Source organism: Harmonia axyridis, chromosome 4, assembly GCF_914767665.1.
Source record: "Harmonia axyridis chromosome 4, icHarAxyr1.1, whole genome shotgun sequence".
In the NCBI taxonomy this organism is placed as follows: domain Eukaryota; kingdom Metazoa; phylum Arthropoda; class Insecta; order Coleoptera; family Coccinellidae; genus Harmonia; species Harmonia axyridis.
Window position 1 is genome coordinate 15,170,471 of NC_059504.1, and position 13,893 is coordinate 15,184,363.

At 29.8% G+C, this 13,893-nt stretch overlaps 1 protein-coding gene across 1 annotated transcript; it reads right to left on the reverse strand.

Annotated features, from left to right (window-relative positions):
* Positions 1–4,868: 4,868 nt before the first annotated feature.
* On the reverse strand, positions 4,869–10,607 carry LOC123677840 (putative ankyrin repeat protein RF_0381). Its single transcript, XM_045614567.1, has 2 exons — positions 9,891–10,607; positions 4,869–5,945 (listed from the first exon to the last, which is right to left on the reverse strand). The coding sequence occupies exons 1-2, from the start codon at positions 10,605–10,607 to the stop codon at positions 4,869–4,871; spliced, it is 1,794 nt and encodes a 597-aa protein (XP_045470523.1).
* Between the last annotated feature and the right edge of the window lie 3,286 nt (positions 10,608–13,893).

Below are 13,893 nucleotides of genomic sequence, written 5' to 3' on the forward strand. Positions count from 1 at the left end.
GGGTGTCCCAAACTCGATGGCCTATTAGACGTTTCTGGAAAACTAATCATAATTTTGAGCTGAAAAGTTGCATATTGGGGTTTGAGACAATGATCTTTCTCCCTAAAATATTTCCAGATCTCTACAACTTCCGGTTATACCGGAAACAGACTACTACTTCCTTATTTCAAATGGCACACCCAGTATATTATTGCATCATTAGATAGCTTTTTTGATGGAAATTTCGGCAATATGCCATACCTTGGGTAAAAATTTAACGGTTCATGAGTTATTGGGATTCTTATGAAAAAAAAGGTGGCGATGAGGACTCACATTTTTTTGAATATTTCAGCAGAAAAAGCCTTTTTCGAAAAAAATTTGTTTTGTTCCGTTTACGCAAATACGTAGTTTTATAAGACTGTTTTCGGCTTGGACCAAAAATGTACAGGGTGTTTATAAGAGGATCATGAACTTGGACAACTCAAATTCATCAAAATTCAAGATTTTCAAATTAGAACCTATATTTTTTATTATTTCAGTCGATTCTACGTACAAAAATAATGGGGGTTACTTCAGCAAACGATATACCTAAAATGAATACTTCAAGAGTTATCGGGGAAGAACTTCAAATGAGGAAAAACCGCTATTTATAACTGTGGGAATAACTGTCAGTTACTTCCGTAAAACACAGAAAGAAAATAAAATTCGATGTTTCCATAACTAAATACATAACACCCAGAAGGAGCTATTTAAATTTTGATTTTTTTTGGTAAAACATAGATAGTATAGCAAAGATAAATGATTGAAATTTGGAGAAAAAACACAGGATTCACAATTTTTTTCAATAAATTTGTTAATAATGTGTTTGTCCACTGCGATTATCTATACACTTCCGAACACGTCCCGTTTAATGAGATTCATTTAATCGTGAAACGCTCACTAAATGAAATTTAGGAACTAATTAATATTATTTGGTAATATATTTCATTTTATTGACAGTGAAATTTCAACAGAAAATTCAATTTTTCTAATTTTTGATCGTTAACAAACAAGTTTACGGTGAAAATAGAGAAGGAAATAAACATAATCAGAAATATGTGAAAACTAATTTTTTTTTGCTCTGAAGCAATATTTCAGAAGAAATATTGTTACTTAGTCTACATAGGTAGTTATTGCGCATTTATTGACATGGAATTAAAAATTGTATGTGTTCTCCACTGGCGTACATATCTTTTTAAGGGAACATTTTACACTACTGAGATATAACGCAGTGGCGTATCATTTTATTATCTCAAAAAAATTGGAGCTATAAACTTAACACCCCTTATAGTCCAAGAAAATGGCCAATGAAATACGAATTTTGAGGTTAAAACTTGAATTTTGGATATAAGTTACTTTGAAGCATCTAAAAACGAACTGTGAAAGGTTTTTTTAAATTCACCCCCGGGAAGGGGTGAAAAAAAATAAAAAAAGGGGTTTTTTTGAAATTTTGGGGAAATGGTAAGTGTTAGAAAAAAAAGTTTCGAATAAAAGTTGTAGAGCGTAAAATTTTACATAAAAATGTTCTCACAACTTTTTTTCCTAAAATTGAAATTAACTGAGATATGGTAGCTAGAAGCTAGGGGATGATAACAGGAACTTTGAAAAATCATAAGTTGTTGAAAAATTGAAAAAACTCATAATTTTTTTTTTTAAATTACTTATATGATTATAAACTTTAATTCTAGAGAAAAATTTTTTTTTTTTAATTGTTTATAAAAAAGTTATAACAATTTAAAATTTTTATTTTCAAATTAAATCAACTTTAACTGATGAAAATATATATATATTTTTTTTAATAGATTAATATTTTAAGAAATTGACCATACGCGTTGAAATTTAATTTTTACCTGTTCTTTTCAAGCAGATATAAAATAATTTACCTGGTTAAAGATATTGTGTGGCGGCCATTTGCTTTCACTACCGACTTCGGTACCTCATGCGCATGCGTCAGTTGTTCTCAATGCGCCAGTTGTTCTCTGTGTGTTTACAATATTCTCCATTTGTTTTGAGTGAATTGATTAGTGCTGTTAATTTGGAAAAGGTAATTATTCAAGTGATGTTCAATTTTATATTGAGAAACCGCATGGTCAAAACATAAACACATGCTTTTTATATACTTTGTTATAAAAATCACCATCAATCATTTTATATTATTTAATTTTTTAAATACTATTGTTGAAGTATCTACCTAGATTAGTTGATAATGAATTAATTTTGTACTTTTCTTGTTTATATAGGTTGAAATTTCAACATGGATCAACAAGCATTATGCAGTATTTGTGACACATTTTTGATCAATGACACCGACACTGTTGTTTCAGTGAAAGAGAGAGGATTAAAAAAGTTGATTGAGAAAAGCATTGAGAAGGAAGACAGAAAAAGCGAGTTATGGCTCGGAAAGATTGAAGTTAGTTTTCATGAAAAATGTAGGAAGTCGTATCCTATGTCTACCTCTTCAATTAAGAGAAAATCAAAATTATCTACTGATCCATCTTCATCACATTTTACATCATCTGTAGTTGGACCAAGTATACTACCAGCGTCAACTTCAACAAATTTGAATTTTGATTTTGTAAATCTATGTTTTTTTTGTAAAATGTCATTGGATCGCAAACATAAACGGGTCCATTTGATAGCTAATAAGTACACACAAGACCAGATACTGGATATTGCCAGGAGGCAAAATGATGAGTTTAGTACTGAATTGATTCTTTAGTTAATTTTTACGCTATGGACGATAATTTTTTTCTTGTATTCTTCACAGATTTTTTGTGGTTGTAGAACCAATTGTGCATCAGCAAGATGTAGTTGTAGAAAAAGTTCTCTCAAATGTAATGAATTATGCAAGTTTTGTCATGGTGATACATGCAATAACAGTATAAATGCAGGCGTTGATACCAATGAAGATAGTGAATATGAGACACATACAAAAGCTAACGATAAAGACGAAGAAACACCTACTGAAGAAGAAAACGAAGGAAGCTCAACTGTTAGAGACAGCAGTCCACTTGATGAAATTTATATTAACTTTGAAAAATTTCAATATAATTTTTGGAATTGCAAAATCTATATTTTTTTATTTATTATATAATTAGAGAATCAATTACTCTTAGGAAGTTTCTTCAAATTTTTTTAATTGTAATACAATTTTGTAATCTATTAAAAAAAAAATATATATTTTCATCAGTTAAAGTTGATTTAATTTGAAAATAAAAATTTTAAATTGTTATAACTTTTTTATAAACAATTAAAAAAAAAAATTTTTTCTCTAGAATTAAAGTTTATAATCATATAAGTAATTTTTTTTCTGTCTTCTTTTTCTGTCTTCCTTCTCAATGCTTTTCTCAATCAACTTTTTTAATCCTCTCTCTTTCACTGAAACAACAGTGTCGGTGTCATTGATCAAAACTGTGTCACAAATACTGCATAATGCTTGTTGATCCATGTTGAAATTTCAACCTATATAAACAAGAAAAGTACAAAATTAATTCATTATCAACTAATCTAGGTAGATACTTCAACAATAGTATTTAAAAAATTAAATAATATAAAATGATTGATGGTGATTTTTATAACAAAGTATATAAAAAGCATGTGTTTATGTTTTGACCATGCGGTTTCTCAATATAAAATTGAACATCACTTGAATAATTACCTTTTCCAAATTAACAGCACTAATCAATTCACTCAAAACAAATGGAGAATATTGTAAACACACAGAGAACAACTGGCGCATTGAGAACAACTGACGCATGCGCATGAGGTACCGAAGTCGGTAGTGAAAGCAAATGGCCGCCACACAATATCTTTAACCAGGTAAATTATTTTATATCTGCTTGAAAAGAACAGGTAAAAATTAAATTTCAACGCGTATGGTCAATTTCTTAAAATATTAATCTATTAAAAAAAATATATATATATTTTCATCAGTTAAAGTTGATTTAATTTGAAAATAAAAATTTTAAATTGTTATAACTTTTTTATAAACAATTAAAAAAAAAAAATTTTTCTCTAGAATTAAAGTTTATAATCATATAAGTAATTTAAAAAAAAAAATTATGAGTTTTTTCAATTTTTCAACAACTTATGATTTTTCAAAGTTCCTGTTATCATCCCCTAGCTTCTAGCTACCATATCTCAGTTAATTTCAATTTTAGGAAAAAAAGTTGTGAGAACATTTTTATGTAAAATTTTACGCTCTACAACTTTTATTCGAAACTTTTTTTTCTAACACTTACCATTTCCCCAAAATTTCAAAAAAACCCCTTTTTTTATTTTTTTTCACCCCTTCCCGGGGGTGAATTTAAAAAAACCTTTCACAGTTCGTTTTTAGATGCTTCAAAGTAACTTATATCCAAAATTCAAGTTTTAACCTCAAAATTCGTATTTCATTGGCCATTTTCTTGGACTATTATCTAGGGCTACAAATCGTTGGCGAATAGAATTATTTTAACATGTAGAATCATTATCTGAAGCTTTCCGCACTTACCTATTCACTAACACTCTTTATCGACATAATCGTTCAACTCTAGCAGTTAGTGATTTGAATAACAAGAGCTAGCAGTTATTAATAAAAAACATTCGTGTGTTATAATAACAAAATTATTTATTGAGGGTTAAATTTTGACCAGCATTCATTCTAGCATAAAAAAATTTACAATACTGTTAAAATTTTTAAAAATGGTATAACGGAAAAGACCTGAAATATTTGTATCAAAATGAATGAAATAAATATACGATGACAAAAGAGGTCTAACATAGAAATATTAGTAAATAACATTTGGACTCATATTGCTTCCAGATAGTCTTCAAGAAATTCAAAAATATAGTTTGAGGAAACATTTGAGTTATATTAAAACTTCTCTTATAGGTACATCCCTGGCTGTATTTTTGGCTAGGTTCCAATTAATCACTATTTCTCTGTTGAAACTAGACCATACAACGAAAGGGTGCGATAGAACCACAAAATTGTCAACACCTCTAGTATAGTCCATGATTTCCTCCACCTTCTTGCATAATATTTCATAAACTGTGAAATCCAATATTTTTTTCCGTTTGAGTATATCCAACTCTTTTTTTAATCGTTCGAAACATGTAAGTAGTTCTAGATCTGACATGATATTCTTCATCATTTTTTCGTCATTTGGCTTGCCAATATAACTGTTGAGAACAGCATGTTTCAGCATTGCAAATACAGCATCACCATTTTGAAACTCAACAGCCAATTCGAATGCTGTCAAGTTTTTATCATTAACCAAGTCCAATCTAGCGTTGTTTCGTAGGAGAATGGTCAACAGTTGTGGGTTGTTCCCAAAGGCTGCTAGATGCAAGGGAGTATCTCCAAAAAAGTCTTTCGCATCCACGTTAATACCTCCAGCAATAAGACTTTCCGCTATAACTTTTGTTAGGTAAGAACTGATATTTATTTTCGATGCTAGAATATGAAGACCGGTGCTTTTCAAGGTGTCCCTATTGTTGACATTAGCACCGTGTTTCAGTAACTTCTTGAAAAATGTAATTTCTTTTATATCCGATTTTAAGAGCAAAAATAATATGCTGTTTCCCATGCAATCTCTTCTGTTTATATCTGCTCTTAGAGCAAGCAGTTTCTCTAGGCATTCGATCCTGTTTGGCGATTCCATCACCATATGTATAGATCTATATCCTAGGTTTGTTTGCAGTTCCGTATCAGCTCCATATTCTACTAAAATTTTCATCAGCTCAAGATGACCATATTTCACAGCCATGTGGAGAGTTGTTAAACCTTCTATGTTTCGTGCATCGGGATCTGCTCCCCTTTTTAATAATTTTAAACACTTTTTCTCGTCCCCCTTTTTCACTGCAACATGAAGAGCTGTATTACGTTGATCATCTACTGGATCATCAATTGGTATATGGTGTGACCTTTTTATGAAACCTCTGACCTAGAATCGAATTTATTGGTGATAAAAAAAAACTGTAACAGTTTTCAAATTGAAACCATAAAAAAACTAAAACTTCTACTTACTATATTCTTCTACTTACTATAGGTAAAGGATATGTGGGATCCAAATTCTTAACACCCGACTGAATGATACGCTACTGACTTTACGAAACGAGAACTACACGATCGACCCTAAAAGGTTGGACTATGCAGATTTATCGATATAGGGAGACGTAAGGGGAAGAGGTACTTGAAACTTAAGGACTGAAGTACCATACAGACCAACGAGGGTGGAATTCGACGTAAGATGGTAGACGGACATAGTTAGGATTGGACGTTAGAGACGAGACGGAAAAGGTTAAAGAATTCGACGGGATAGACTCATATGATTCGACGTGAAATATAGTAGACGCAGCGAGTAAGATAATTCGACGTTAGATATAGACGGATCAACGCGAATAATCAGACAATTAGACGATTAAGAATTATACGGAATAAAATAGCTTCGATAGACAATAGACGAAAGTTCAGTGGCTGTACATTCAATTGAAGTTGAATTGTACATTGTGTAAATAAACAATAGTTAAGTTCCGGCGGCCTTTTTTATATAAACCCCTAGACAACGATATAAAAACCCTACAGATATTAGAAATCTCAACCACATTACAAGTTGTAAACTGCGAGACGTTATTTTATCCACTTCTAATGCAATAAATAAAGTTGAGAAATAAACTAAAAATATTGTATTAAATATCATTGTAGCAATAGATGCTAGTTATATTACGGAATATTTAAAACAGATTGAAATGAAAATTGGTCAGTTGAACGATTCTAGTTTTTTTATTCACATTTGACGCGTTTGCGAGGAACTATTCGATTTTACATAATCGAATAATTCAAAGATTCATTTCTGAAAATAATGAACCGGAATTGTCTGAATCACAGGTTATTAGAGACATAACCCCACCCCCATTGATTAGAAGAAATAATAGTATTAATTTAAAAAAAAAATTATAAACAATTGAAAGATTTTGCTTTTTCAAAGTGGGGATTATCCCCATGAGTCGACTCATACGCCAATGGTCTGAATTGTTAGTTTTAGTATTTAATTATTCCTGGTTAATTATAATTTCATAATTTTCCATACATGGTACTACAAATTCAGGCTGGCAAGAACTGCAAAAAAATTTGATTGGATGCACAAGATAATGATTGTAAGTTCGTATATTTTTTTGGCACTATTATTTTATAGAAATTGATGAAGTGATGTGAAAGTGAATAACAAAGTTAACTATTATTCAAGACATTACTCAACACGTTACTTGAGTACAGGTAAGCCATATTGTTAATATAATCATAAGGATATGGAAACTAATGATAATGAATTTGAATATAAACTACTAATAGAAAATAAGAACAAAACTACGAATGAAAAAATCAAAATGAAAAATGTATACGAAAACATAAAATATCGGCAAATAAAAATATAAAATTCCCAAAATGAACCATAATTATTCTATACGTTGCCAGAATTTTGAATGAACATGAATATATGCTTTTTTTTACTATACCTGCATCATAATTGCAATAACAAAGCTAGTAGAGAATTGACAACATGATTATATTTCTTTCAATTGATCTCCACAACTTTTTTTAGAGTTTATATAATGCTAAATGAATATATATACCAGTAAAACATTGAGAAATTGTAAAGTTAAAGCTATGAATCGAAAAAAACAAGAAAACGTTGCTTTTATTACCTATACATTCTCAGAAAAAGGAATGTTTCAATCTTAGCAGGTTTTTAGTTTATATAACTAGAAATATGACGTAGGTTTGATAAAATGTTTGAAGAAATTGTAGACAGCTACCAACAAAATAAAATTTATTTGTACTTACACGAATGAAAGGACTTGTTAGTCTATATCTTAAATCCTTCGGTAACATAATTCCAAAATAACTATGAAAGCACAAACCTCGAAACGTAACTTGTGAAGTAAAAATTTCAACTGAACTATTAGATCCCTATTCAAGTATATATATTTGAGATTCAGGTACATAGATTTTGAATATGAATACCAAGAAAATGATTTCAACCTTTCTCGGTTAATTTAACAATCTTTCAATTGCTTTTCATTTCTTCTGAAGATAATAATCTCAAAGATAATGGTAAATTGGACTTTCTGTCATGTCTTCAAAAGTAATTACTCTAACTAGACGGATAGGTAATTGTTAAATATATCACTCACACCTTTTTCAAGTTGAAGAAGGTACTGTATAGTCATTGGAGTAACTAGAATTGACTCATGGGGTGTTACGCCCACTTTGAAAAGGCAAAATCTTTCAATTACAGAAGAAATAGAAGGAAAAGGGACAGTTAGCAATTATGATGCTAAGAAATTTCTAGATACTTCTGAATAAAAAAAATTACACCTGTTATCAAGTCTGCAAAAGACTCTTACATAACTATCAAATGATTATATAGTTATTTATAATACAAGTGCAGAAGGCATTGATATTCTTCCACGAGTTCAAAATTCAAAAACGAGCCACGAAGTGGCGAGTTTTGGAATGAATGAGTGGTAGAATGAGCCTTCTGTACGAGTATTATACATTATTTTCTCTAATTCATTGCATTTTCATTGAAATTAATGAAATATTTCCATAAATATATTTTAGTGATTTTTGCATTGAAAAATGTTGGTTGGCAGAACTGATTTCTTTAAGGCAAATTGATGAATTGACAGATAAAGCCGTGGCGGAAAGTTCGGAGTACCAACATAGAATAATAAAATATAACCATGAAAACTGTGCGTTTCTGATATATTCTCGCACGATTTTGTTCTACAAGATGTGGAAGAATGAACGGAATAACTACAGAATTAGAGAAACAAACATACGAAACACCATGTAGTTAGTAGATAAATATTGAAAAAAATTAATTACATGCAAAGCAAAATGAGAAATTCACGATTTTGAAAAGAAGAAAATAAAATGATTGGCAACAAATATTTTTCAATGTATCTAACGGAAATCACAATTGCAATGAGTAGCAGATAGGTTAAGGTACTCTATTATTGTAAAAGCATGGCACTGTATAATTTTTCGAGAGAAAAAGTTATATTGCAACTGTCATAGTTTTTTTTTATACAGAACCTTATCTCATTATGTTTGACGCACTTATTCACTAACACCCTATATATGCATACTCAAATTCCATTCTAGAATATTATCATCAACCTGTACTGAAGTAAGTGTTAGTAGGTGAGAGGAATAACATGTAGCAGTTATTAATCAAAAAATCGAGTCATAAAATAACAAAAATATTTATTGAGACTGAAATTTCAACAAAAATTCATTATGGTAGGCAAACATTGATAAATTTACAATGTACATAAAAGTATTTTACATTTTGTACTCTTTCAAATATTGGTATGAAAGAAGAGATTTGAAATATTTGTATCAAAACATAAAAAATAAATATACAGGTGAATATACGCTAAAAAAATAGTATCACATTATCATATCAATAAATAACAATTGGGGTTATATTGTTCCTAGATATTCTTCAATAAATTAAAAACATAGTTAATGAACCAAATTAAAGAGTTATATCAGAACTAAAAGATTCATTCTCGGTTCGTTCTTTGGCTTGATTCCAATTATTCATTATTTCTCTGTTGAAATTAGATGATATGATGAAAGGGCTCGATAGAATCCAAAAACTGTCTATACCTCTCGTATAGTACATGATTTCCTCCACTTTCTTGAATAATATTTCATAAAGTGTGAAATCAAATATTTTTTTCTGTTTGAGATTTTTCAACTCGTCTTCTAAATTATGGAAACTTGAACGTAGTTCAAGATCAGACTTGATGTACTCAATCATTTTTCCGTCATTTGGCTTGCCAAGATGAAAGTTAATAAGGGCTCGCTTTAACATTGCCAATAAAGCAGTAGAATTTTTAGCTTCGACAGCTGTTTGGAATGCTGTCATGTTTTTATCATTAACCAAGTCCATTCTAGCGTTGTTATGTAGAAGAATGCTCAACAATTCTGCATTGTTACCATGGGATGCTAGATGTAGAGGCGTTTCTCCAAAAAAGTCTTTCGCATTCACGTCGATACCTTGAGCAATGAGACCTTCCGCTATAACTTTTGTTATGCAAGAGTTGATCTTCTTCTTCGATGCTAGAATATGAAGACCGTTGCTCCTCAATAAATCCGTGTTTTTGACATCGGCACCATTCTCCAGCAACTTCTTGAATAACGATACGTCTTTAATGTCCGATTTTAAAAATAAAAATAATAAGTTGTTTCCCGATGAATCTCTTATGTTTATATCTGCACCTAGAGCAAGCAGTTGCTCTAAGCACTCAATTTGTTTTGGTGATTCCACCAGCATATGTATTGCTCTGTATCCTTCGTGCGTTTTGAGATCAAGATTAGCTCCATATTCCACTAAAATTGGGATCAGATGAAGATGACCATATTTCACAGCCAAATGGAGAGTTCTCAAATGTCCCAAGTCTGGTATATTCGGATTTGCTCCCCTTTTCAATAATTTAAGAGTCTTCTTCTCGTCTCCCTTCTTCACAGCTTTATGAAGGACTGTGTTATATTGATCATCTATTGGTTCATTGATTGATACATCGCTTGACATTTTTATGAATCTTCTGACCTAGAATTGAAAGTTGCGATAAAATAACTGAATCAGTTTTCAAATAAAATAAATCAAAGAACTAAAACATCTACTTACTGTAGCTAAAGGATATTAAAGATCTCAACAACCCAACAGGTTCTACACTACGATGTAATATAATATATTCACTCCTGTTGCAAAACATATATTTCTAAAAAAATCATCCAAAATGAGAACAAAATCATAATGAATCTCCATTCACCGAGAAAATATTGGAATAAGGGGCATTGTATTAATATCGTCCAGTTACTATTATTTAATTTTATATAGTCGAATATTTTTTGTTCGAACCAAGATTTATTTCTGAAAATAATAAACCAGAATAGTCTGAATTGTTGGTTTTATTATTCAATTATTGGTGTTAAATTATGATCTTATAATTTTCCAAATAATAAAATATGTAATAAGTAATGAAAATAATATGAGAGAATATGAAGAACTCGTATTTTGGAAATTGTTGAATGTTTCAAACAGATTAAAAATAAAAATTTGATATGTTGAACGGTTCTTGTTTTTTAATTCACATTTGATGCGTTTGCGGGGCACTTATTCAAATTCAAATTGCTAGCAACAACCGCAAAAAATTCTGGAAAAATGTGACATAGGTCAGTGCTCGCAAGATAATGATTCCAAGTTTGTTTATTTTTTTCTCACTTTTATTTTATCGACGATTGATGAAGTATAATGAATGTAAACAACGAAATTGATAATTATTTAAAACATTACTTAATACGTTACTTGAATGCAGGTAAGCCGTTGCCTTAATAAATCTTATTTTTGGATGTGGGTTCCCCTTGTTCTTTTCTACAATTACCCTAATAGTAATAAATACCTTAAAAAAATAATAATCTTGAAATAATTGAAAATAAGAACATAAAAACTAACTTGAAATAGTTATAAGAAGAAAAAACTTATAATGAACAAGAATAATGAATGACAACTTATTATAACGAATATGAATAGAAGTTACTATTAATAAATAAAAATAATGAATAAAAATAAAATCCTATTAATAAAAATATAAAATTCTAATAACAAACCAAAAGTGTTCTGGAGGCACTTGTGCTATATGCTATTTTTTGCTTTATCTGCATCATAGCTGCAATAACAACACTGCTAATGATTTTGATTTTAAAATAATGGCAACTTCTTTTACTGTTTAAATGGATATTAATTTCGAAAGGATGGTGAAATTTGAACTTATACGAGATAGGTCAATTACAATTGATACCGGAAAAACTTGAGAATATGAAAAGTTATGAATCGGAAACAACAAAAAATTGCTTTGGTTACCTTACAACTCTTAAGAAACGAAATATTTTAATGTTGAGCTGTGGTGGGTATTTCAGTTCAGAGAATATGAAGCAGATAAATAATATGTTAGAAGAAATCTCGAAAAGCTACCAACACAATATAATTAATTTGTACTTACTCGATTAAAGGGGCTTGTAAGCCTATTTCTTAACTCCCTGGGAAACATAATTCCAAATTTGCTATATGAAAGCACACACCCCGAAATGTAACTTGCGAAGTAAAAATTACGACTGAACTTTACTGGACCGGCATTCACTTATAAGTATTTCAGATGCAGGTAGATTCTGAAATTTTTTTCCGAAAAGTGACAAGGATGTCAACGTTTCTTGAAAATTTGATTATATTTTAATGACTCTTAATTCATTTCTGGAGATTATAGTCTCATAGTGAGGGGTAAATTGAAATTTTGGTCTTCAAAACTTATGTTGAACAGTTAGGTAATTGTTTAATGAACCATTAACCTCTTTTCAAGTTTTCAATGTCAAAATTATCATTTTTCACAATTACATATATTTCATCGACAGTTATGACAGTTATTCTATTTCACTACTCAGCTACTATTATTTATTCTATTTCACTACTTAGCTACTATTATTTATAAACAGGTATCACTCATATTATTATCAAAGATAGTGACTAATTGAAAAATTTATTTTCGATAACGTTACACTGTAAGTAATTATTAAGTGAAAAAGTCACTAAAATAATCATATAATAATAATATAAAATAATAATAAGTTATTAGAAGGCCACATATTGCTTTTCTCATTTTTTCACATTTATCCGATTTGAATAAAATTAAAACTTAAATCTCATACTCCAACTGTATAAACCGCATTATATACGTGTTATTGAAAACGTGCGACAAACTTTAGGGGGTTATTTTGCATGAAAAAATTACAACAGTTTACTATATAACATTGCTTTGTTTATGCTTTTTTTCAAGATACAGGGTGTTAATTTTTTTCTTGAGAATTAACTTTTTACTAATTGCCCCAAACCGGTCAAGATTATCAAATGAAATTAAGTATGTTTCAAGTGGAAGTTATTGCGCATTCAGATTTTTTTTTATTATTCTTTCAAAGAAAAAACTGGTTTACCACTGAAATATTTCAACTTAAAAATCATTCTCGAGTTGGTAGTTCAATTTGTGATAAAAAAATTTCTTCTGGCATTTATTCGTTATTATGGAAAAAAATCAAATCTTTAATACATTGTCAATCTCATCATAGATACCTATACATAGTTTATTAAAGAACTAAAAAATAATGAATGAAATTGACCCTACGTATAACATAAATTCATAAAATCTCGAATAACTCTTGAATTATTGAATTTGGGAGCATAATCATATCTGGACACTACCCTTATTTTTCTCCGTAGAATTCAACGCAATCATAAAAATATAGGGTTCTAATTTGAAAATCGAAAGTTATGATCAAATTTTGTTCACAATATTTGGCACAATATTTGAAACACCCTGTGATGATAAATCTCAAGTTCAAGATATGCACGATATTCCTACATCGTTCTAGTTTGAGAAAGTGAATTGAGTATACTCATAGGATATTCACAGTAAAAATAATTCATAATAATAGTGACTATGGAAATTCTGTTTTTTTCGGTTTTCCTTGATATTTTCAAAACTATAAGGACTAACGCAATAATTTTGTGAAAGAGTATTTGAAAATGGAAATCTCGATAATAATTTAGACATAAAATTAAAAAAAAAATTTTTTTTAAGAAAATTTTTCCAATTCTTGTATAACCGGAAGTGCCGGAACTCCGAATTTTAGCTGAATAAGGCATCATGAACGATGTCTTATTCCGAATTTTCAGATTTTTTTTTTTCAGATTTGTCAGAACAAATCGGCCTTGTTCTCCAGAAACGTCTAATAGGCTGTCGAACTTGAAACACCCTGTATATGCATAC

Excerpts from the sequence above, each read along its gene's own strand:
- LOC123677840 (XM_045614567.1), bottom strand. The coding sequence starts at position 10,607 with ATGTCAAGCGATGTATCAATCAATGAACCAATAGATGATCAATATAAC. Across the intron at positions 5,946-9,890 it reads AAAATTCTACTGCTTTATTG|GTCAGAGGTTTCATAAAAAG; the intron begins GCAATGTTAAAG and ends ATTCGATTCTAG.